The sequence below is a fragment of the Mycteria americana genome, chromosome 2 (assembly GCF_035582795.1).
Source record: "Mycteria americana isolate JAX WOST 10 ecotype Jacksonville Zoo and Gardens chromosome 2, USCA_MyAme_1.0, whole genome shotgun sequence".
NCBI classification, from domain to species: domain Eukaryota; kingdom Metazoa; phylum Chordata; class Aves; order Ciconiiformes; family Ciconiidae; genus Mycteria; species Mycteria americana.
In genome coordinates, this window is record NC_134366.1 from 109,104,069 (window position 1) to 109,128,048 (window position 23,980).

Consider the following 23,980-nt stretch of genomic DNA (forward strand, 5'->3'; position numbering starts at 1 on the left):
CTTGATTATTGGATGCTGCTGGCTAGAGGTTTTTATACATCTGCACCTAAGTATTTAATGCTATTAAATAATCACACCTATCATTCACTCTGTTATCAATATACTGCTCAGAGCTTACGTTCAGGCATTTTTATTACCATTAAATCCAAAGAAATGTGTGTGACAGCAGACACAACTGTCAATATGACCTGAGGTAACAGATTTTCCTTCTGGCTTTCTGTCACTAGAAACTGCCGCTATAAATGCTTGTGTGACAGGTCCCAATTTTCTAATTCTTCACCCATAAACACAACAGCTGAAGTGCAATGTAATTCAGAGTTACTAACCTCATGTACTCTGATATAACATTATGTGGTCAGACATCAGAAGCACCAAAACCAAAAAATAAAACAAAAAAAGAAAAAAATGTTTTGTTTTCAAGTTTAGATTTGTTCACAATCATTCCCAAAAAAAACCAACAAAAGGCAGAAAGAACAGAAGAAAAGCAGTTGAAACCTCAGTAAAGCACTGTTTTTAGAGAGCAAGGCTAAGCCAACAACCACACACCGTTCTCAGCAAGCACCAACAGCCGTAGGCTAGCGTTCTCACACAAGCGCTCGCTCCTTCCACAAAAGTTTGAGACAAAGTTTACTGAAAAAGCACCTGCAGAAATTACAGCGGGGCTTCACCCCATGACTCTTCACAGGAGACAAACATTAATATTCACACCAGAAATGCTTCCAGCATCCGCAAAAGTCTGGGTGTGGAAACAACATTCAAACAAAATCCAATAAGCCAGACTCGAGCCTCTGAACAGTGAGCTCTGCACATCTGTCTGAGATTTCCAAGGAATGGTGTTAAATCCACCTAGAAAACAAACACCATGGCATTTTTGTAAACACATAACCAGACAGAGGAGGTAAGGACACAAATTTATCCAATTATTTACTCATTGCAGATGACACACTTCGTTCCAATTAGCGCTCCGTCAACTTCCACGCATTTCGTGGCACTAAAACAAAAAGGAAAGTTTGATCCCGTACCTTGGAAATGAAGCATTTCAGCAGATCCAGTGTTACTGAAAAGGAAGAGCTTGTACCTGACAATCGCACTTAAGGCACTGAAACAGCATTCCTTATTAGAAAGAGGCAGTGGTGCATTTGGTGCTAAACCAGTACTGGCTACACATCTACCAAGGGTCAGGGTCCTCAGCTGCACACTTACCCTGGAATCCAGCATCTCTCCTCTGAGGAGATACCATGACCCAGAAGGAATTATCCCACCATTTCAACACTGGGTGGGGGACCAAGAGCCTATCAGTCAGAAGAAATTGGTTTCTGGTGCCCAGCTTGGTTTACAGCATTTTGAGGAGACCTGCACACCACCTGCCATGCTCATGGCCTGCCCTAGAGCTATTTTTCACCAGCTACAGGACTTGGGACGGATGCATAGCTGCCCCTTGGCCAGGTAAGAGTGAAGCTATGGAACAGCTAAGATGATCACAGCTAAGACTAGATAAAACCCATGAGTCTGAGGCATGGGAAGGCTCAATTCCTTGGACTTCTTTATGAATAATGGCCATAAAATCATTTAGCATGTAGACTGATCAAGTTCCCCAAAGCCACTTGAGCTCTATCACTTTCTTTTCAGCTTCTGTTTGCCCACTTGGATAAACACTAGTTGACCCCTACTCTGAGAAAAAATTATGCCTTTCCTTCCAGGCCTTCTGCTGTGTGGAGGACAAGGTTCACAGCTGCAGTCTGTCAAGTACAGAAAGCAAGAGGAAGGCTCACTCAACAGTCTGAGTAATTCCTCTGGCCTTGATCTCATTCTTCCTGGCCTTCCTTTGAAATATTCTTCAGACAGCCTCCCATCTGCTTCTTTGTTCTTTTCTAGGGGAAGAGTCAGTTCTTCCACTGTTTGATATCTTGACAGCAAAACTGCTGTCCCAGGTCACTGCTGGTGACTGCATGAGAAGTCCTGAGGCTACCTCTCTTGACCCAAGAGGTGAATCTTACAGAAAAAGAACCTTACAGTCCCAAACTGGTTATTTTCAAAGCAAACAAATAAATACACACAGGTGAAGACTAAGCTAAAATCTACCATGGCTATATTTTCTAAGAAGAATCAGAACCAAAAAGCCTGTGTTTAGAAAGATACCTTCTTATCAAACCAAGATCTAGTGGTTAACTCTCTTCTCCCTTTAGAGGAAAAGCCGGTGTCCTGGATTAGTATCACGTATGTTTATAGCTGCCAAATACTGGAATGCTCATCTAAGAAAGGATAAATAAAATATAATGTAAGAAAAACAAGTCAGAACATGCTTAATAAGAACTGAAAGACAAGCCAGTGCTTAAACAAGATAGAGCTTAGGAAGGAAACACAAAGATTTGTTTGTTGTTCTCAAATGATCATAAAACTTAAAATAAATCAAAAAACTTCAACACTGGATGTCTAAACTGAATTACTTTAAAATTAAAACTTCAGAAGGTTTGCACCCTTGTAGCTCATGTCAGAAAAGCATGCCTTTCAGTTTTATGCTGTGTGCAAGTTCTTAATGGGGTCTGCATACCAGCTACATTACTACAGAAGTACATATAACAACACACATATTACATAGTATGAACACTCATTTTTATGTAGACCTAATATATATATCAGACCTCTAGAAACATTTTCAAACACATGAGATATTCTTGTTTCTGTTTTCAGTAGAAATCTGGAAAAATCTAGCACTTCATTTTTATATGACTACACAGCTTAAAGAACAGGATGGAGAGAATCAACCAGCCTGTTAAGTAGTCTGGTCTGAAGAGCACTTCAGTGGAAAGTAGAAATGCATAGTATTTGCATTAAAAAAAATTAATAACCCTTCTAGACTCTCAGTGGAGGTTCTTGGGTTCAGCCACAGTGAAAGGGATTTTATAGCACTTGTCAAGCAGAAAGCATGCATTTAATAATGAATAAACGAAGCAGATAAAGCTACAAGAACTCAGCAGCACAGAAGGTGAACCAGGCTATAGTATTTCACAGCAAGTGTCGACAGAGGAGTGTGCTCAGGCTGAAACAAATGGGCACTGCAGAATTTGCAGATGCACTCGCTGTCTGGGGAGAAACACATTTAGCAACTGAACATCATCTTGATGCAAGAGGCAGCATGCTGGGCTCAGAAGATTTGATTTTATTGCCTCTTGTTTCAGTTACTATGCTGACCTTAAAATAAGAGTATAACATAATAATCTTTGAAATGTATGTAATCTATGTGTAATATATTAGGCAATATATAATAAACTGGCTTTTTAAGTCGCAGACCTATCTAAAGCATCAGTAAGTGCAACATTATATGCATTGGTATACGTTCATGGGAGGGGTGATCATTAAACACACTTAAAAGCTCAACGTTAATTTTACGCATGAACTCTGCCTACAGGAGAGGAAAAACATCAATATCCCCGTTACAGATGCTTGAAAGCAACCTTACCACACAGTGAGTGGTACAGTGATAACTGGCAAACTGCTAGGAATTTTTACCTCTGTGTAATGCTAAAATCAGCTCAGGACAGATTTTCCACTACAGGGGAATTTAAAGAAAAAAGAAAATTAGAAAAGGAGTATTTTTCTTACAGCAGCAGCTTAACGCTACTGCTGGAGGCTATTGTAACCCAGATACTAAATTTCCTCATATCAATGCATCCACAATGCCCTAAGCATTAACCTAAAGCCTAGTCCAACTGGGCTGGCTCCACCATGCACCAACAGATCCACTAATCCTCAGGCTGTGCAAGAAACTCTGAAGAGGGCAATCCAATCCACTCCTCACCCTGCAAGCGTGAGGTCCAAAAGCCACCTGGGAGTGCTCTAAACTGTAATCTCTCATGGTCCAAGTAAAGAAACCAAAATCAGGTTTTGGTGACATCGTAAGTACCTACAGTTCAACAAAACTAAACGCATGCGTTACAAATGTAACAGACTCATGTTTAATGGATTTCCACCGCCCAAGTTTAAATGAGGTGGCAAGACAAATTCTACCTGACCACATATTTTTTTGTTTGTTCTCTTAGACAATGCCATCAGATTATCCAATGGTCAATTATGAAAACCTCTCTGCTCCCCAAGGGAGGGTCATCCGATATCCATGAACGTAAAGTGGATTACTTGATTTACTCAGTGTCCTTCAAGATACTAGGTGGTAGGAAACAACTCGGATGGCTTCCCAAAGATGCATCTGGACCCTATGTGTTTAAGGATTTTCTCAGCATATTTTATTACAATAAATCTTAATTCAGGGAACTGGACCTCAAGGCTAATGCACAGCTTGAAACAATTCCGGGGAAGAGGGGAACAACATCCATGCACTGTAGTGTATTTTAAAACACTTCTCCAATCCTCGTCAATCTGCTCTATTTACCACAAGGGTATTCCTACAGAAAGAAAACCTATGCAATCTGTGATACTACAAAAACTTCTCTTTCAAAAGTAACTGCAATGGCATAAATAAATAAATGTATGAAAATAACACCGTTTACCAAAGGATCTCAAATTACTTTACTGAGAACTAAAGCCCAGTGAGATTGGTGCAGTATTTATAACCAGTCCCTTTGCCTAGTCCATGGAAAATACACTTCAAGAGAACACAAAAACATAAGAACAACTAAGGCAGCTTGCTTAATTCCTGCCAGGCTTCTGACTGAGAGTCTCACGTCTCTGCCAGCTCTTCCTCTTTATGTTCCAGGAAAAGCTGCTATTACCACTTCAGAAACAGTGACACAGGGAGGTAGAGAAAGTTATTCCTCTTCTTTTTGCCAGTTCTGTCAGACTGTAGATCCCCTTTTGCACAAACTGAGGTTTTTTAGAAATATTATCACTAAAACTAAAAAATTAGCAGGTGAAGGGGATTTGGCAAGACATTTCTGATGCTGGCCCCTCACAGAGCGTGTCCAATGAAATGGATGGTGAGAGCAAGCAGTCCCCCCTTACTCTAATTCTTTGGTGCACTGAAAGAAGCAGTACAGCTAGTGAATCCCTTCCTCCCATCACATTCTGAAGTCGAGAAGCACCATGCAGACTTGTGCATCTGGCAAGAGAGAGGTCTAGCATTACAGAAGGCATTGTGCAAGCAGAGACACCTCCTCCTTCAGCACAGGACAGCCTCGTCCAGCTCCTCAGGGCTCTGGCACAGGAACAAGGTTACACAAGGAACGGCCAGGCTGTGAACTTGCAACAGAGGGGCTACTCCACAGCAAAGCTTTCTTTGCAGCACATCTCAAGGTACAAGCATGATAGCATTCCTCCTCTTATTAGGAACTAAGCTACGCTGACACTACACTGCATTTACTCAGAGCCAGAGAGCATTAGCTGCAGGCAGCTCTGGCTCCCGAGCAGGCAGCACCTGGGAAGGCAGAGGAAAGGAGGTCCCTAGTGCTCTGTGCCAAGCACAATTCACTAACCCCTTCCACGCAAGCTTAATGCTGCTTGTGGCAGAAGGGAGAGGCACCATCAGCACCACACGAGTCATGTCCCAGAGAGCAGAGGAAGACTGGAGCAGTTAGAGATGAAATGGGGAGGCTGAGAAGCTGACTTGCCAATGTTTCCTTCAATTATGCATATGTCCTTAAGGCCAGTCTTGATTTCAAAAAATTGTCTGCAATATTTTCTTTATGGTGAAAGTAAACACCCTCCAAAAAGGAAAAACAACATAAGGAATATTCTAACATAAACAATGGAAGATAAAAATAGAAAAATAAAACATGGGAAAAAAATGGAAAAAATAAAATAGAACAATCTATTTTGGGCGAACTTAACCACTCAGGCTGAACAAAGACCCAGTAAAATTGCATTAAGGCTACATTGTGTGGTATTAATTTATCACAAAAACCTGCAGGATTTTAATTTCACACAATTTCACGCATATATAAACAACAGGAGATCCATCTAACAGTGTTACGGGAAATACTTTAAAAGGATAGCATTACACTGGAAATACCACATGAAACTAACTCATCTATAGGTTTTGTATTTTTTGCTAAATGCTTTCAAAATATTTAACAGGGAAAAATATATTTCTAAGGCTTACAATCAGCATTTATTAAGTTTAATAAATCTTCACCAGCTGACAAAGACCACAGTTTAACAATGAGAGGGCAAAAAAGCAATGTGGTTTTAGTGTCGGCATTAATCCTGCAGCCACCTAAAATCCTTCTATTTGAATATGCAACTTTTAGGAGTTGAGACCTGCACATCTTACCATTTTTAGCAGTATTCAGTGCAGGCAAAAAAACAGCAACAGTTTACAACTGAGACAAAACATACCTACCTGCTGCATTAAGGAACTCCTGAAGACTTTTCTTGGCATTTGGCTGAAGACTGAACACGCACTCTTCTCCAGATAACCAGCTTTTCCAAGCTTTAGTTGACATACCTACATAGAAGTCTAAGAAGAGTCAGCATTGAGCTTCTCCTGCAGTTTGCCTACGTGGTATAGCTAAGTAAGTAAATGGTAGAAAACTGGCTATGAAATCCTTTGTGAGGAAAATAGTACAGATTACATAAGATACAGTTAAATTCACCTACAGTCAAATCTCTTGGAAGACATCTTCCCAAAGCAAAGAGAAAACTATAAAAACTGGGCAACTCAGCATTGTATTCACAGACTAAACACTTTTAAAACTGTTTTACAAGATTTTAGACTGCTCTGACACTATCCACATCAGCTAACTGCATTTAAATTGCCATGTTATACTACAGTTCTTTACTTGCTTCGTTGGTTTGTTTTCACTTTTTTCCTTTTTTCAACCCAACAGCTCATCTACCTAGAGGGATGGAGAGAGCAATGCCAGATATAACTTGTGTCCATCACACTATCTTGCTTCCTCTCAGGGCAACCATAATTTCTGCAGTACTCTCTTGAGATGCTAGCAGTATTTTTTTTTTTTTTTTTTTTTAACCTAAGAAAGCTGCCTTGGCAAAAGTGGAAAGAACCAAAAGTGGAAAGAACCAATTACACTAACAGCCCCATAATGCCCAGCATAAATCAAACTGCTTCCATGACACAAATAACATAGATCTAGCACAGATTTTGATAAAATCAGAGAATAAGGAAGCAGAGAACTTGGCTAGCAGGATCATGTACAATCATATACAGAATAAAGAAGAAATTTATGGCAGCCATTAATATTTTTTAGCATAGCAACATTATGTTCTGTCTATCATCCCTGTATTTGCAGGGATACTAAAGTCTTTGAGGATGTTTTTATTATCTCTGTAAGGAAAAGAAACAGAAGTGGAGGAATACACTGTTGGAAAAATGGGGATACTAGTATAAGAGAAGAGTAGACAAAAGCAAACCCAAGTCCTGATAGTAATTACACATAGGAAAGTTTCCAAGGACTCGCTGAAGCACAGAAGACGGCAGGAGAGCAAAGAGGCCAATGGAAAGGTAGGAAAGGGAGCATAAAAAACCCCATAGTGTATAGAACAAGTGTACACAGCACATGTTGATATGCTTCACAAAACATGCAGGCATTCCAGCACTTTCAGATGAGAGAACAGAAAGCCCAAAGCCCAACACTGGGCTTTTCTGACAATTGCAAGGTGCAAATGTGAACAGTGACACAGTCAAGGAAACTGCTTGTTATATTTAAAATACATTTTCCATGTTACATTTTTTATAGTAACAATAATATAAAATACGTGTTTCGGATTTGAAATATGAATAAGCTTACCAAGACAGCAGAAATTATTACTCATCAACACATCAGTACCCAACAAAGCTAGCATTTCTTCAAATATTTACTGGCAACATCGTAAATGCCAAAAGAGAATATCTCCAGTTAAAGTTGGCTGCACTAAAAATCCAAACATCTGTATTGACCTACCTTCACTGCATTAAAACCACATTTTCACATAGAAGTATTTTTGATTACTCTACCTCACTTCATTTAGATTTCCTGACATGAGGGATGTACCAACACCTACTTCCTTTCATCTTCATAAACACACACTTAAGATACATGTCATAACACTCAATGTTCTGGGCAGAGAAGAAGAAACACCATTATTTTAAAAGAATGTCCATATTTAACATCATTATCCCCCACCCTAAGGCTCCTCAAGCTCTGAATCGGAGTAGAAGCTCATGTGCACGACTGTAAGACGGTATCATTCTTAAGCACCAGGCTCAAGTGTTTGTTAAGAGATGAGACTCTAAAAGGCTTCCCCTTTATCAACAGTTTTGTATGAATAGTTTCAGTCTTGCTAATGGCCTTGAAGGAAGACAGAGAGAAGCCTTTTCATTCAAAGGTCGACCCTGAACACACACAGTGGTGCCCTGTCTCCCAATTCAGATCAGGGTCAACAGTCATTCACTTCCCCTAATCAGATCCAAGTAAAAACTGCTCTGCAGCAGCTGTATCACCTTCTTGTTTTCCCCCCATGCCCCAAGAATAAGTAGGTACTTATAACTTAGCTGAAATCCTCAAAATTTCACGAAGCTCTACAAAAGCAGTGATGTATCGAAGTTTTAGGTACAAGGGGAGGATTGCTGTTCAATTGGAGAACTGAGGATGTGTTCAGAGAAAGAGACACATACCTGAAGTGCTTATTCCATAAAGACATACCTCCGACAAGCATCTTTCAAGCACTCAGGAGCACAAAATAGAAGTGGCTTACTCCGAGTGACCTCAGCCTCCTAAGCTATTAAAGTGCTTCCAGATATCCCAACCACACCACTACCCACCCCACAGGCAGCACGCTGCTAACCACTGCTGTAACTGCAGACAGGGGAAAAAATTTAAATCTTGTTATCGACCCATCTAAAAAGCACAGAAACCACCACCACTTGAAAAAGCAACGCAGGACAGAAATCCTAAGGGGAAAACAGACACAGCCTCCCCTTCTGTTTCCCATCCACACACACACTTTCTGAAGCCCATCCTGCCGTCACACAGGCCTTCTACTGTACACGGGGATACAAACGCCACTTGTCAGCCAAGGGAATAAACTGCACAACATCCAGCACCCACGAGCCCAGGCTACAATTCGTTTTGGTTTTTTTTCTTTCTTTTTTTTTTTTTTTTAATAAAGGTCACTTTGCAAAGAAGATCCAGAAATGTAACCTGTCCAAGTAAGAGCTGCTGCTCGCTTGCTCATGGTTTCTATCCTGCAGGCACCTTTGCATTAGCCACAGAGAACATGTGGACCCTTTTAGTTTGTATTTGTTCAGAGGGGCAAATGCTGTCAGGATTCATTTGCAAAGCCCCCAATGAGTGACAGTAACACAACAATGAGCAGATACTGTTCAGCTGAGGGGGGAAGCCTCCCCCTTTGCTAAAACCCCACCACCCCTCCCACACTCACCACCAGTGATGCGACTTCTTCTCCAAACTCTGTACCAACCAGCAGAAACTTGTTTCAGTTTGCTAATGTTAAAATCACAACCCGCAGCTATTTGGACCTTATTCCGAAACCCTGACTCCCCAAGCCAGGGTAGCTCTTCCCTCACCCAGCAGGCCAATGAATTTGGTTAGGTCTGTTTCAGGAGTGTTGGGTTATCAGACTCTGGCTCTTATAATTAAATTTTCATCATAATAGTTTGTCATCTTAAATGTTCAAATTAGGGAAGCTATCATTAACAAAAAGATATCACTCGTGAGTTGCCACAGAGTGGGTGTTCCAGAAACAGGGAGAGATTAGACAGGAACAAGGGCAGAAATCAGCTTGGGGACTATGGTAGCAGTACGAAGCACGGTTAGCAGCAGTTGTATTTTAAAGAATAATTTTACATCCTGGGCCTGTAATTACTTTACATAGAATTAAATTACCACCACCATGAGAAAAAATGAAGCAAAATTATAGGTGATCCAAAGTAAGTATTTTAATAATCAGACAAATCAGTGACGTTCACCAATTTTTCCACCACAACAATGGTTGAAAAGAAGGGCTCTGAGAAACAAGAAGCAGTTTTCACAGTACGCTGCACTAACTTTTCAATTAGCAGCCCTTGAGGCCTTTCTCAAGCTTACTGTGTCCTCCACACCACTTACAGTAAAGTGAACCACATTGCCTGCGTGAGAAGTCTTTCTTTAGAACAAGTATCTTCAGGCAGACAAAACAAGCCACGAGATAAAAAAAAAAAAAAGAAAACAAAAACCCGCCCAACAAATATGGACAAGGTTTTTGCATTTATATTGGTACACCAAATAACACATAATCTGTTCCCTTCAGAGCCTTCTCCTTCCTGGAAAAAATAAAGCCATTAGTGGAGAAGAGTGACTGAGACAAGAAGTTGACCCTAATGCTCATTTCCTATTTTTTATTTCCAGCTTTTGGAAAATTATATGTAATATTCAGTCTTCTGTCGCTTTTATGCACAGACTTTAATGCAAATCCTTGCCTAGGAAGGCTCCATTTCACAAATAATGGTGGCAGGGAGTCAGGCCCTCTAGAAACAGAAGTACATTAGCAAACCACTTTGGTACATTATATATTCAGCAAAAGAAGTAGAAAGACTGTGACAGTTTAAAAATGTATGTTTTTTAATTGGGTTATGAAAAATTGACAGAAGGAAAGATCCCATAAGCCATTCAGAGCCATACTGGACTCCTGCCTCCCACCACGCCTTTTTTCCTGAGAGCTGAGCTGTGAACAGAAAACCAGAAGCCACTAAGAGTGAGATAATGTTTACATTTCCTCCTTCCAGAACACAGATAAGGACATATACATCCGCAGGTGGGTGTCCAACTTGCAAAGTACGTGAGACAGAACAAAGGCAGGTACTTTCAGGGCACCAAAAGACAAGTTCCCTTTTCTTACCTTTCCCTACGTGTACCAGTTGCCCAAAAGCAAAGAAAGGGAGAGCATGCAAGCTGCTCTTCTGATGTAATGGTTATACTATCCTCCCAAAGCATGCAAAGAATACACTATACTCTCAACGTGCAAGAAATCTTCTATGCTTCAACCAAGTGTCAAAGAAAACATACAACTCTGGGCAGAGCTGCATTCAAGAGGACACAAAAGTGCCAGGACTGTAGAAAATCTACATTTTGCCTGGGTAGCCAGAGAAAGAGGACCTTTTTGGTTTGGTCAAAGGCCAATTTAATTAAGCGAGTAGATTAGATCTTACCCTTAATGCAGACAAACCTGAGGGAAACGAGCCTCAGAGTTTATTCATATTATTATTATGCTAAAAAGTGTGTCAACACCGATTTAAACACAAGGCAAGGTTCTGTCTGCAATGGATGCTTTCAGTGTGGGAGATTATAGAAATAAGTAAGGAGAAGAGGAAAAGGAAAACTGAAAGTAGAAGTGGAAATTGAGGAAAAAAAAGCAATACCCAACCTCATCAAGCCAAAGAAGAGGGAAGCATTCCCCTCAGCCTGGTTAATTCCATTGATGGCCAGTTTTCCCTCCTAGAAGTGGAAACATCTCAACAAAGACGATTTCAACATTTGCATGCACTATCACAGCATCAGAATGCTAAGTCTGTACATCTTCCCACCAGTTAAAAGTAACCTTACAGATCAGTGTATAACGTAAACATAGATTTCAGTAGAACTTGCACATAAATGAGTATTTTTTAAACAAACGGTTCCTATTTTCGGACTATATACAATTGCATGACTGGATTAATAAATTCTCTTTCCAGCAGTACTCTTATTATTTCAGTTTTCTGTAGCAATCTTATTGGCCACAGTTCAATTGTTTTCCAAGAGGCGCCTTGTAAATGCATTAAAACCACATTTTCACATAGAAGTATTTTTGATTACTCTACCTCACTTCATTTAGATTTCCTGACATGAGGGATGTACCAACACCTACTTCCTTTCATCTTCATAAACACACACTTAAGATACATGTCATAACACTCAATGTTCTGGGCAGAGAAGAGGAAACACCATTATTTTAAAAGAATGTCCATATTTAACATCATTATCACACACCAGCTGTCAAGATATAATGTGCGAGATTGCACACATTTTATGTAAAACTAACCTTGGACAACCCCATGAGCTTCATGCTCTTAGTGATTTAATATAAGTGCATATTTTTAAGGCAAGACATTTGCACCTATATAGAGAAATTCATCTGTATTTGAATAGAATATCATGGATAGATCAAGACAAAAGATGAGCAATGGAAAACAAGCGCCAGAGCTTTTAATCCCAAAATAGTTTTGGCAGTGCAAAATATTACTGCCTCTACCCAGAGACTGCGACTGCCATCCTTATAGCTGAACAGGCGCAGCAGCTCATACATGCTTTTCTCAACTGCTTCAGTACAGTCAGCAAGATTGTTCAAGCAGTATTCAGAGGCCACACGGACAGTGCACAAGACTGCCATAATTGCTAAAGTAAATACAGATACATTTTTTTAAATAGAATTTGAGCCTTTATAAGTGAGTCTTTAGAAGCAGAACATGAAATCTCAGGCCACGTGCACAGAATTAACATAAACCTGTTTGACAGGAGTCCACTAAACATTTTGCTTTAGAAGCCCATGGAAATGTATGTCCCAAAGAAAGTGACAAGGACTTACACATTACTCCTAGTGAATCCACGTTGGGCATACAGCACATTTTAAGGAGAGCCACCTGCCAAAGCAACTGTCCTGGTTCCACAAGTAGCGCTGCACTGTGATATTTTAACAAAGAGAACATAAATGACCTGGGGGAGCAGTGTAACAGTAATTCCTCGATGGGATTTCTTAATAAAGTGCTCATGGTCACTAGATCATATCACACTATTCTATGACCTTAAGGTTAGGAAAGCGTATAAAAAGAAGAAAAAAAAAAAAAAACAAACCACAAAACCACAAACACAACCAAAAAAAAAACCATCAACAAAGCTAAAAAACCCAGACCAGCCATATAGAGAGCATAATCATTTGCAGCAAGTAATGCCAGTATTTCCTCACCTTTAATGTCTAAAATAGTATTATTTTGGAAAGGAAAACTAATATCAAAGGCAACTAGACTAGGAGTATTCTCTTTTATTAATAGTAAAGAAACAAAAAGTAAGAGTAATCCTGAATTCTGGCCTCTCATGAACCACTCCTGAAAACATCAGCATTTCATAATGAGCTGGTCAGATGTATTTAACATATTGCCTTTATCTTACAATTTCAACTTCGCAATGATACCAATTACAACAAATCTGATTGGAAGACAGTGCAATGGGAAATATTCAGAAAAACACTGTACAGATACCTCGGGTATTTTGGGGAGAAAAAAGCAGCACCACAAATACCAAAACTAAGAAGCCCAGTTTCTTGCCAGGGTTTGTCTGCAGGTGATAATCTGATAATCACCGAGGCCTCTGGGTTAAAAAACAAGACAGAACACTGAAAGCTCTCTTATGGACAGGGCTTTCTGCCTGATCATTTATGGTGCCAAAAGGTGAGGCCCACAGGGGAGGGAGTAGGTGTAAAGTTTCCCTCCTTTTTCTGACTGCTTACACACACAAAAAAACCAGACACTATTATCATTACAACTGAGACCTCTACATACCCATCAGCTTAAGTTGAAACTAGAGAGAAGGTCAGAAGTTGTCAGTGTGAGGAGGAACACAGCAGCCACTCAGCTTGATGCCTGAAACCTTGTCCTCATAAGAAACCAGGTTTAAACACAATAATCCCACAAAACCAAAGCAATCATCGACCCAGTTACAAAATAGTGACGTCCTTATCTATTTTAACCCAGTAAGACTACTGTTGTGAGAACCGTATTGAAGCCAAACACAGTGGGGTCCACTCCTGCAGCAGTACTCGGCCTCTGGCTCAGAGCCACGTGGAGCCAGCTAGGGCGGCTTGCCCAAGGGCTCTGCTGGAGTTTGGCTGCCTGCACACGGGGCCAGCTCTGACAGGGTGCGGGTGTGTGACCCAAAAGCTGGTAGAAGCCTTGACTGGGGCTCCCCATATTGCTCCAGAGCTCCAGCACTCGGTCCCAGCCTGAGCAATGCCACAGCTATGTCTGTGCCCAGCCATTTTCCCGGCTGAGCCTGCCCCACCGACCCAAGTCCCTGGCTGGACTTCAGGTCTCACTATGGCACTGCCAGTGATCACCGGAGCACAGCTGCCCCCCGCTACCACCCCCAGCCCTGCTCCGCTCGCCTCGCTGACGCACGGTGGGCCTGTGCCCCGTCAGGCAGCCCCGTGATGTCTGTCCTCCGCACCCTGTGGGGCAGCTCCTCCTTGGTGGCTTGTCACCATTCAAGGTTTCCTCTATGCCTGGGTGTTTCCTCACCCTCCCTAATGGCAGCTTTGCTCTGCTAGAGTATCAAGATGACTTGGACAGGGCTGGAGTTTGGCACTAATCACTTGAGGACTGATATTCTGCCTGTTCAGGTTGGTTATTGCCTTTTCAGGGTTGGATACCAGTTTGCTGCCTGCACACCTGAGACCTGGTTCCAGCAGACCAGAGGCAGTTGAGCAGCTCACCATGTTTACTGGTTTGCATCATTATGACTAATTAAAAAACTAAGTAACTGCAAATTGAGAATAGTGAGGCAGCAAGCTTGTTGCGCAGACTGAAAAAATGGTTTGCATCAAAACTCCTAGTCATCATCTCCAAACTCCAGTACCCAGAGCCGAGATCCTAAAGCACCTCAAGGCAAGCATGAACTTTACCCACCAATTTCACCACAAGCAACACCAGGGTTTTTGCACTTTTTTCATCTCAGATTCCAATTTCCATCTTAATTATCAGAGGAATTTCCTAGAGCAGAGTGACTTAAGTAGTTGGTTATATCCATATTATAGTACTCTGCACCTTAAATACTCTGTGAACAACAGGGCCAGAGGTCAAGTGGTTTTATTGTTACCTGCCAAGTGCAGTCATTTTTAAATAATCTCCCTTTCTCAAAGTGGTACTGATTTTGCTGGATTTTCCCAGGAAGGAAGGATGAGAGATCATTTAATTAAAGCACAGATTTGGGTACCAGGGCTCAGTGCCAACCTCTGCGATCAACCTCCTCTAAAACCTTGCACACATTCCACCATGGCTCTAGGGTTAGCTAGACTGAGCGCAACTGGTATTTTCTCCTTATTAAGTGCTGGACCCAATGCATGCTACCTAATTTGCTTGTAAACACTCAACTACTAATAAAATTTAAACCAAAATCTCAAAACAATTCATTGCCACATGTGCACTCAAGAGACCATGCTCAGGAGAAGATTAACATTTCAAAACTAAGCTCTCAGGAATCGAGGAGCACTGGCATGAAGGTTGCCCATGCAATCACATTTGAGCCTTCTGGCGCATGCACTTAAGGATATAGTCTTTAATTACTGAATTGCTTTTGCTGCCAACACCTCATTCAGCATTCAGTTTGACATGCTCACCCAAGGCATAGCAATTCAGCATTCAGTTTTACCTGCCCTGGTCAGAATGCAGCCATATGCATTATTTACTGAGTACTGTTAGGTCCCAACTTGGAGTACAAACATTCTTAATCTTGTTGGCAGCTTTCCTGTGGCGTTTAGCATTAAGCACCTGAATATTTCTGAAGCAAGGTTATTTATTTTAAGCATCACTCTTTTGAGAGGAGGGTATATCTCCTCTACGTCACAGCTAAGAAGTGAGACTGTGTAGACAGAATAAGGCAAAAAAGTCTCCACTAATTTGAGGTACCCAACTTCAGGTGTCACTGATGTCATTTTTTTCAGAGCACTCTGCATTTCAGAGAACTCTGCCTCTGCAAAAGGAACCACAGTCTCCACTGGCCTCTGCCACAGCAGATAACAGCACTTCTGCAAAAAAACCCACATGAAGTAAAGATATACACATGCAATTAGAGAACCATAGTAAAAAAACGCCATTAGTGATTTGTACAGCTTCACACAGGGCAGTTTTCTTCTGTGGCAGAAGAAAACACAAAATCTAACCCCAGCAGTCAACAGTCAATTTCTCTAACTATGAAAACATTCTTTTTTTTTTTTTGCAATATAAATCCTCTGCATTTTTGCATCAAAGAACAAATGGTTCTACCAGACAACACCCCCTTCAGCAATTCATCCCCTTGAAAGACTTACGCTGTGCGCTTTAGACAACATGCGCGCACACAGGAAGTGCTAACTTGTGAACCCCTTAAAGAGGTTCCCTCCCTTTCAGTACCTCTTCAGTCATAAAAGGTTAAAGTCCCCCACCTGAGAGCTTAGGAGATTAAAGAGAGAAAAAACATCTGAGTCATCACATTTAGGCATTTTACTGCTGAGTAGTACATCCCTCAGAAACTTCACTGACAATTCAAAGCTTGACATTCTTTTGGTCCCATCAGATCGGAACAGTATTTCAGTATTTCCACAATGTATTTCACTATTGATAACAGTAATGATTCTGTATAAGTCAAAAAGTCAATCAAGTGTTATTGCTTCAGTGAAACCATCACTTCCCTATAAACATGGCTTTCAAATAAACACAGACTATGAATTAACATTCACATATTCAACCTATTTCCAGTACAGAAACTGTAAACCAGGAGCTACATATAGCATGGGTAGATATTATGTAGAAAATATTTCAAATTCCTTAAGTAGCTGCTCTCGCTGAAAAGTAGACCATTATCTACAGTCTTACTGCCCAGGGATAAGCAACATGTACTTTATGAAGATAATTCAGAACTGATTAATAAGTTGTGTTTTTTAAAGACAAAGTAGAATATCTCCATGGGGAATGCACCCAAAATCTGTAACAACAGTTTTGGCAATGAAACTTTCAAATATGCAATAGCATTTTTGCTGACACAAAGCACCAAATCTCAAATATCTTGCAAAATATTACAGCAGCACTGTACTTATTTATGTTTGTTACTCTAGCTCTCCTGATAGAGAGGTATCAAAAGAATGAAGAAATAAAGTTCCATCTCTTTTTGCATATCCAAGTATTCAAGATAGTATGCAAGCGTACCAGCTCATTACCACAGCCGCCTTCTTATCAAGAGAGGCCAGCAAAACTATTCTTGAGAAAACAGGAAAGCATACTTAAGTGAGATTAATTTGACACTTTCCTCCACTACAGTTTTAGGAATGACAATGGAGGATCCCACACATTAAGCATTTCTTTTAAAATGCAGATATATGACTTAGCAGAGAATACTAAAAAGTACAAATAGTCATTTGAGTTCAAAAAGCACAATAGTTTTACTGTTACTCTTCACTGCATAACAGCTTCAAAAGATTCTCAAAAGGTAAGTAATTCTACATGCTTCATTTTGCATTTCTTGTCCACTCAAAATTCCTACGGATGTAAACGGGAAACCTAACCAGCAAAGGCAGCAAATTATTTTAGAACAGGTTCTAATAATAGCTTGCTTTAGCATCAGTCCACAACGCAATACCCTAAACTCTGAAGAATAACTCAGTGATAAACATGTGTACATGTGCACGCCTGCACATCAACTTGCTGTGCAGGCTAGCAAGAAAGTAGGAAAATAAGTGATATGTGTATCTTATGGCACACACAAAGTTCAAAGAATCCTTCCAGAGGAGAATTAATGCCTTCTGAAAAGATAGTGGCTTTTCCTTCACATATGTAATCAGAGTCATTCTATCATACTTACCAATATTTTGTTATCCACTTTGTCTCCCTTGGTTTCCAGCTTTACTTTCTTCTTGACTGAAATTTTGATTTTCCTCCCAATAACATCCCTGACGCTTTCTGAAATAAAAGAAGATACCTTAATTAAATACCTTCAGTGTCAACATGAGAAGGAAACAGACACCACTGTCAAGTTTTCAGGAAGACTCAGAGCTATGTTGTTCAACTGCTTGCACCCATGGAAGTCTCATGCACATGCACCAGTACTAAACACAACCTAACACAAGTACAACTTTTTAAGTTTGTCATCTACACAATAATTTATGTCTACTATGATAGGATTATCGATTTCATATGCCAGGATTCCAAACATAATTTGATATGTCTTTCCAGCACTACTTACACATCAAAAGCATTCCCAAGACAAGCCCCAGCACTGCTTAGCTCTACTCTGGGAAAATACAACAAATTCCTCACTTGCTATTATTTGTACCTGAAAAGCTTGCTAAAGCCAAGTAGCTTCTTGCATTGTAAAAATTTTAGCCTGTTTTTGTTAATATCAGGGAAGCTAAACGGGTCAGATAATGGAAAAGCAAGCGTTCACACGTTTTGCACTCTGCACATTTAAGTTGCAAAGCAAACCAAGCAGACTTCCAGATACTAACACCTGACAGCTATGCAGCGGATGCTATGGAAGGCAACATTAGTCTCAGTCCAAGTCCCAGAGACAATCTAGCCACCTCATGGCGCCAACACCAAAGTTACATTAATTGCCATAATGTCTTAATATGTATATGCATACACATGTATACGCGGTCTCTGCCAAGTACCAAATGAACCAGCCTTTCCCTAAACGTTTGCACCCTGGCCTGAAGGGAACGTATACACGGGAAACAGTGTCAGAAAGCTTATACAACTACTGACACTGATGTAACTGGGAGATAAACAGAGGAGTTCATCTAGAAGAGCCAATTTGGCACCTTCCGTAAGTTTCACTCCCCAGCCCCCACGGAAAAGGAATGAGAAAGAAATCTTTTAAACACATTAACCTATTTCCAGCACTACAACTGGCATCTGTAGAAGGCAAGTCTCCACCCTCCCCAGACACACACACTTTGCCCTCGTGCACACTAAAGTTTAAAGGCTAAAATTGAAGATAATGGGCTCTTCCTAAGGCTTTTAATTACAGTGCTCTGTATAGCACTTTTCTGCACAATTTTCATCTGGTAGTCATAATGCATTAGCGCAAACAACACACCATTTATTAAGCCTGGACGTTTAGCCCAGGCCACAGCGTTCTGCCTGCAGGGCAGGAGAGTGTGCAAGTCAGAAACGCATCCGGTCAGAGCGACTCTCCACCAGAAAGAGCTCTTTCTGCAGAATCGGCATGTTTTCCCTAGGAATTTTAATTTTCCTATCAGGAAACAAAAGCCTCTCGGTAGCAGCGGCTTGCCCGGCGAGAAGCCTGCCCCAAGCCGCGGCAGCCCCGTGGCAGACGGCCAGCGCCGCCGGCTCCCTGGGCAACTGCTTGGTCGGGAGCCAGGCTGCAAGCTCCCCCAGCAGCCAGGTAAGCAAAGCCCAGGGGAAAGTCCAGCCCGATGTTAATTGTTTTCCCGAGGCTTCCTCTCCCATGAGTAATGCCTAATTCTGGTCTTTCTGTCCCTGCTTGGGAACCCAGAAGCAAGCTGACCACACCGTCTTTTTCATCAAGTCCTACCTCCTTGCAGAAGGAAAGGTATTGCTGCTGTCTCTGCTACTTTACTCCACCCCCAGTCTCTGCCTTTTGGTTTCTCCTCTCCCACAAACAGCTCCAAGTGCCTGCGTATAGCAAAGGACTTTCCTCCTGACGTGCCGGCGTGGGGGAGACCCGCTTCCCTTTGCTGTCCCACAGGTCCCACACAGCAGCAGTGGGAACGACTGCAGGCTCTCAGTTCCAGCGCTCATGCTTCAACAAGCAATAAGCAGAGAAAGGGCCTGGCACCTGAGACTTCTCTGCGGACCGTCAGGATGCCAGCTCCCTCCAAGGCTATATCTGCCAGAAAGGGCTAGAAATGCTTCTTCAAAGAGTTACGATATGGATTTCACAGATAGTCCCCACAGGACTGAGGACACGTCCTTACACATCGGCGGCAAGCGGACTTGCAAAGCAGTTTTTCAGATTGAGAGATGGAAACACAACATTAAAGGCTCGTATTTTCAAGTGCTCATTCATTTTTAACACCGGAGTCTACGAGTGCCTGCCTTAAGACACCCGCACCTCAGAGGAGCAGATCCAGGTAAGCCAACAGTAAGAGAGGGGTTTTTGAAGACTAAGACTTACGAGACTCAACAAAGGTCACACAGGAAGTGAGTAACAGAACAAAAACTGCAGCTCAGAGACTCCTACCCCCAGTTTAATCTCCACGCTCCAATCACTAAGTCCGAAGGCACATCCTTTTGTCCTGTTCTCAAAACATAGGGTTACTACAAAAAGTCTATTTAAAAGGTTAAATTTTAACATGCAGACACCAAACGACTCCTAGAAATCAAACCAATCTACATGAACAGATCCACACGCCCTAGAAGAGCCCTTGACAAAGCAAGCTGGGTGGGTGCAGGGCACCAGGACTGGGGCGTAATTCTTAAAATTGTCCAAAGCCAGCAGAGGAGGGGATGCATGAAGATGCTCACTTTGCTCTTCCCCGTAATATGCACCACACCCCACCTACGACACACTAGAGTACAGCGCAGATCCACAGTAAGAAGTACCACATATTTAGCACTTAAAACGTACCTGAACATTTTAAAAAAAGAAGGTCATGATTTTGACCATAGCTACTCGTTGCACACTTCCCAGCTCATTATTTCTTAGTAGTAAGTCATAGACTAAAATTAGTAACCCCACAGTTTGCGCATTAAAAGGATTGCAAAATAGAGTTATTTTGTCTGTACAGAAAAAAATTCTGTGGCATCTGCAACTTTCCCTCCAGATTTTTACCAATATTTTATAAATGTTAAAACCAGTTCCCACCAATAGCGCTGGCTGACGAAACTGAAGGAGATGCAACAGCGTACGTGAACTAGGAGAGATTTGTAAGGACTGTATTCAACGCAACATGTACCTTGTTGCCTGACAAATTTCTGTTTCCATCTGTCATTATGGCAACACTTTAAATTATTCTAACGTCGCTGAGAGACTTAGGTCTGTCTTCAACAGGCAAAACTGCAACTAAAACCAAAAGAAGTTTGACCTGAGCAAGGTGGCTGAGGACCAGGCCTAAAGCATCAGACCTGTTACCCCCAAATGACACTGGTTACCAACGTACTGTGTTAATGAGCCATTTATCGAATGGATCCCAATAGCGATGACAGCATTTTCAGGGACCTTACCAATCAGCTATGACTTCCTAAGGGTGTACCACGCAACAGGGGGGGTTGTGTGCGTGTGGCCACGAAACTTCAATTACAAATACCCTCGCTCTCTCGTACGTAGGAAAATGAATCATAAACTACGCAAAGCCCAGAGGAAAAATAAAAAATAACGACCAGAGCCACAGCTCCGTGCCTCAGCCCGTGCCGTCAGGCTGAGGCGCTCGCAGGACCTGCCCCGGCCGGGCGGCGGTGCGGGAGGCACGGGCGGGCCGGGGCAGTTTCCCCGCGCGTCTGCCAGCCCCCCAGGCCCCCGAAGACCCCCGGCCCTGCCCGCCGGCAGACCCCTCCGGAGGGCGGGCACACGGGGCGCCGGGCCCGGGCCGCCTGTCACCGCCCGCCAGGGAGCCCCGCGTTGCCCGGGGACGGTTACACGGTTCCAGCCCCTGCCCGCGGCCGCCTCCCCGCTCCCCGCCGCAGGCCCGCAGCCCCCGCCCGCCCGTTCCCCCTCCGCAGCAGCGGGGCCAAGTGCCGGCAGCGCGGCCTCGCCGCTCCCCGCCGGCTCCTCAGAGTCCTCCCGAACCCCGCGGAGCCCCCTCCGGCCCCCGCAGAGCGCCCTCGGCTCCCCCAGCCAGCCGCCGCGGAGCTCCCCCCGGCTCCACAGACCACCCCCCGGGTCCCCCCACATCCCCCCCACCGGCAGCGCTGCAGCCCGGGGTCGCGCACGGCTGCCTCCAAACTTGCCTCCCCCTCCCCCCGCAACGCCTTCCCCCGGGACTCGTCCGCGTCCCCGGCGCCATGCCCCGTCCCTTACCGATCAACTCTTTGGGGACGTCGGAGCTCTCCTCGGCCATGGCGGCGCTGCCCGGCGCCCGGGGGTGCCCGGTGGCGGGGCTGCTTCAGCGGCGCGCCGTCCCTCCGCCAGGCGAGGCGGGCATGCAACCAGCGGGGCGGGGGAGGAGTGCCGGCCGTGCGCCTCTCTGTGGTGCCTGCGTGCTGAGCGCGGACGGAGGGAAGGGGCTTCTCCCGCCCCGCGGAGCCCGCTCCCTCCGCGCTACATGACGCCCCCGGCTGCCGGCGCGGCCAGGAGGGGCATTTCCAGGGGAGGAATGGCCCGCAGGCAGCCGTCAGGCGCGGCGGGCCGGGCTCACGGCGGCCTCCGCGCCGGCTCCCTCCTTCCCCCTTCACACGGGCGGCCCCTCCGCGCCGCCCGGCTCCCCCCGCCCGGCACCGGCGGCTCAGGCGCGGGCGGGAGGAGGCGGCGGCTGCCCCCGCCCCGGGAGGGCTGGCGCCCGCACCCCGGCCCGGCCTCCTCACCTCGCGAGAGCCGCCGGGAGCCGCCCGCCCGCGCCCACCGAGCACCCGGCGGCAGCGGAGGAGGTGGCGGCGGCCGGGAGCATCGCCCTCAGGAAGCCATCGCGCCCGCCCGGCCGCGCAGAGGGAGGAGGAGGAGGAGGAGGAGGGCAGCGGGCTGGGAAATTCAGCGCGGCGAGGCCGGCCCCTCCTTCGCCCGAGCAGCCCCCGGCGCTGCGGCGGGCCCGGGAGGGCGGCGGCGGGGGCCATCTGCCGGCAGCCGCGAGTGGCACGGCTCAACCGGCTCGGCCCCCCCGCCGCCGCAGGCCCCGGCCGCCTCCGGGGTCTCAGGCAGCAGCACCGGCCCTCCGCCACAGACGCTCTGCCTTTCGCAGATGCACCTGCAGGCTTTGCACCGCAGGAATTCTCCTCTGGGTTCATGTCACTGAAAAAGGTGTATGGTATGACGGGGGTGCTCGTCATCGTCAAGTCAGTCCTCTCCGCCTGGGAAAGGGATTGCCCAGGCTGGATCGCTTCAAGCCCTGGAAGAGGGTAACCTTTGATCCAGAACTCATCTGCCTCTCCCTCACTCCCCCACCTTCCCTGCACAGGGAGGGCAGCCGCTTCAGCACCTGTTCTGAGATAACGCCCTCGCTAGAGATTGCTTAGCAAACTCTTTGTGCGGGGAGAGGCAAGTCTCTGAGCTTGTGCTAGGCTGAAGGGAACCGAACGTGCCTCCTTTCCCAGGACCAAGGAAAGACCCACAAATTGCAGCATTTTGCTTGTTGCGCTTTGCCGTTGAGAATTTTTGTCACGCGTTAACAGCCACATTGTAGAAACGCGGCACGCGAGCTGCCTAATTGCACCTATAAAAATAAGGACAGAAAGATGCTTATTGGATGAGAGCGAAGGAAGAGGCTCGGCAGCTCTGGAAATCCTTCTGCTTGCTTCTGGTAGCGATGCCTAGTTTCAGTGAAAGGATCATTTTCACTGCAGCAGGGCTGTGATTGGTCGCCCTCCATCCTGAAGGGGTGGATTACTGCATAAACCTCCTATTTCAAGCACTCTACAAGTGAGTGACGGATCTGGGGGATCGAAGTCATTTATGTCTAATTAAGAAATCTGAAATGCATTCAGTGAGAGCAACAACGTAAATCCAAGAAGAGTTATTTTGCTGGTACAATACCATAGCGCTGCACTCTGTGTCTCAGGGACTACTGCACGCCCTAGTCTTCAGAAGAAACATGACTAGCAGTTTGAAATTGGTGTGACTTGTCAAACAATTTTATTATGATTCCCCATGGCATCAACCAGATCTCTAAATAATGTCAGTAATGATTTTACCAACACAGATACGATTACTACAGAAATGGCTACAATTTGCTCTCTTTCCAGTTTGCTGTTTACATGTAACGAATAAGGACATGCTTTAAAGAAAATAAACAAAAAGTGAATATATTAGTAAAAGAATATAGTAAAGCAGCTGTGTGCTTTTACTATATAGCAATATCAATCAAATCTTGTCAGGGTATGAATGTATATATATATATAAAATGCACTGTATTCCTTTTCCATTGACAGTCCTCTGCTCTCTCTTCCTCACTGTATCCGCATCCCTTTCTGATGTATGCAGAATACGTGCTGACCTCTTCCTTTCCTTTCTGCCAATCTTTCCTCACAGATCAGCAGAAAACTGCGTTTCTTGCTTGCTGTATACATACAAGCTTACTTCCACCGAGGAACACGGGCATCTTTCGGCAGGAAACGGAAGAAGAATTGAGAAGTTCACATCTTTTCTAATACCCAGAAGGGAAAAATCAGATCATTAAGTCT

At 44.0% G+C, this 23,980-nt stretch overlaps 1 protein-coding gene across 3 annotated transcripts in view; it reads right to left on the minus strand.

The window, feature by feature from the left end:
- The window catches only part of CARMIL1 (capping protein regulator and myosin 1 linker 1), a 206,153-nt gene extending 183,848 nt beyond the window's left edge, over positions 1 to 22,305 (minus strand). For 2 of the 3 annotated variants that reach the window (XM_075494247.1, XM_075494246.1), the window contains exons 1-2: positions 21,669 to 22,305; positions 17,529 to 17,626 (exon numbers count right to left, since the gene is read on the minus strand). In XM_075494247.1, the coding sequence (XP_075350362.1) occupies positions 17,529 to 17,626; positions 21,669 to 21,708 (138 nt within the window). In that variant the 5' untranslated portion in view covers positions 21,709 to 22,305. The remainder of the gene's footprint in view (positions 1 to 17,528; positions 17,627 to 21,668) is intronic. The other variant, XM_075494248.1, reaches the window with a different exon arrangement.
- Positions 22,306 to 23,980: the final 1,675 nt, after the last annotated feature.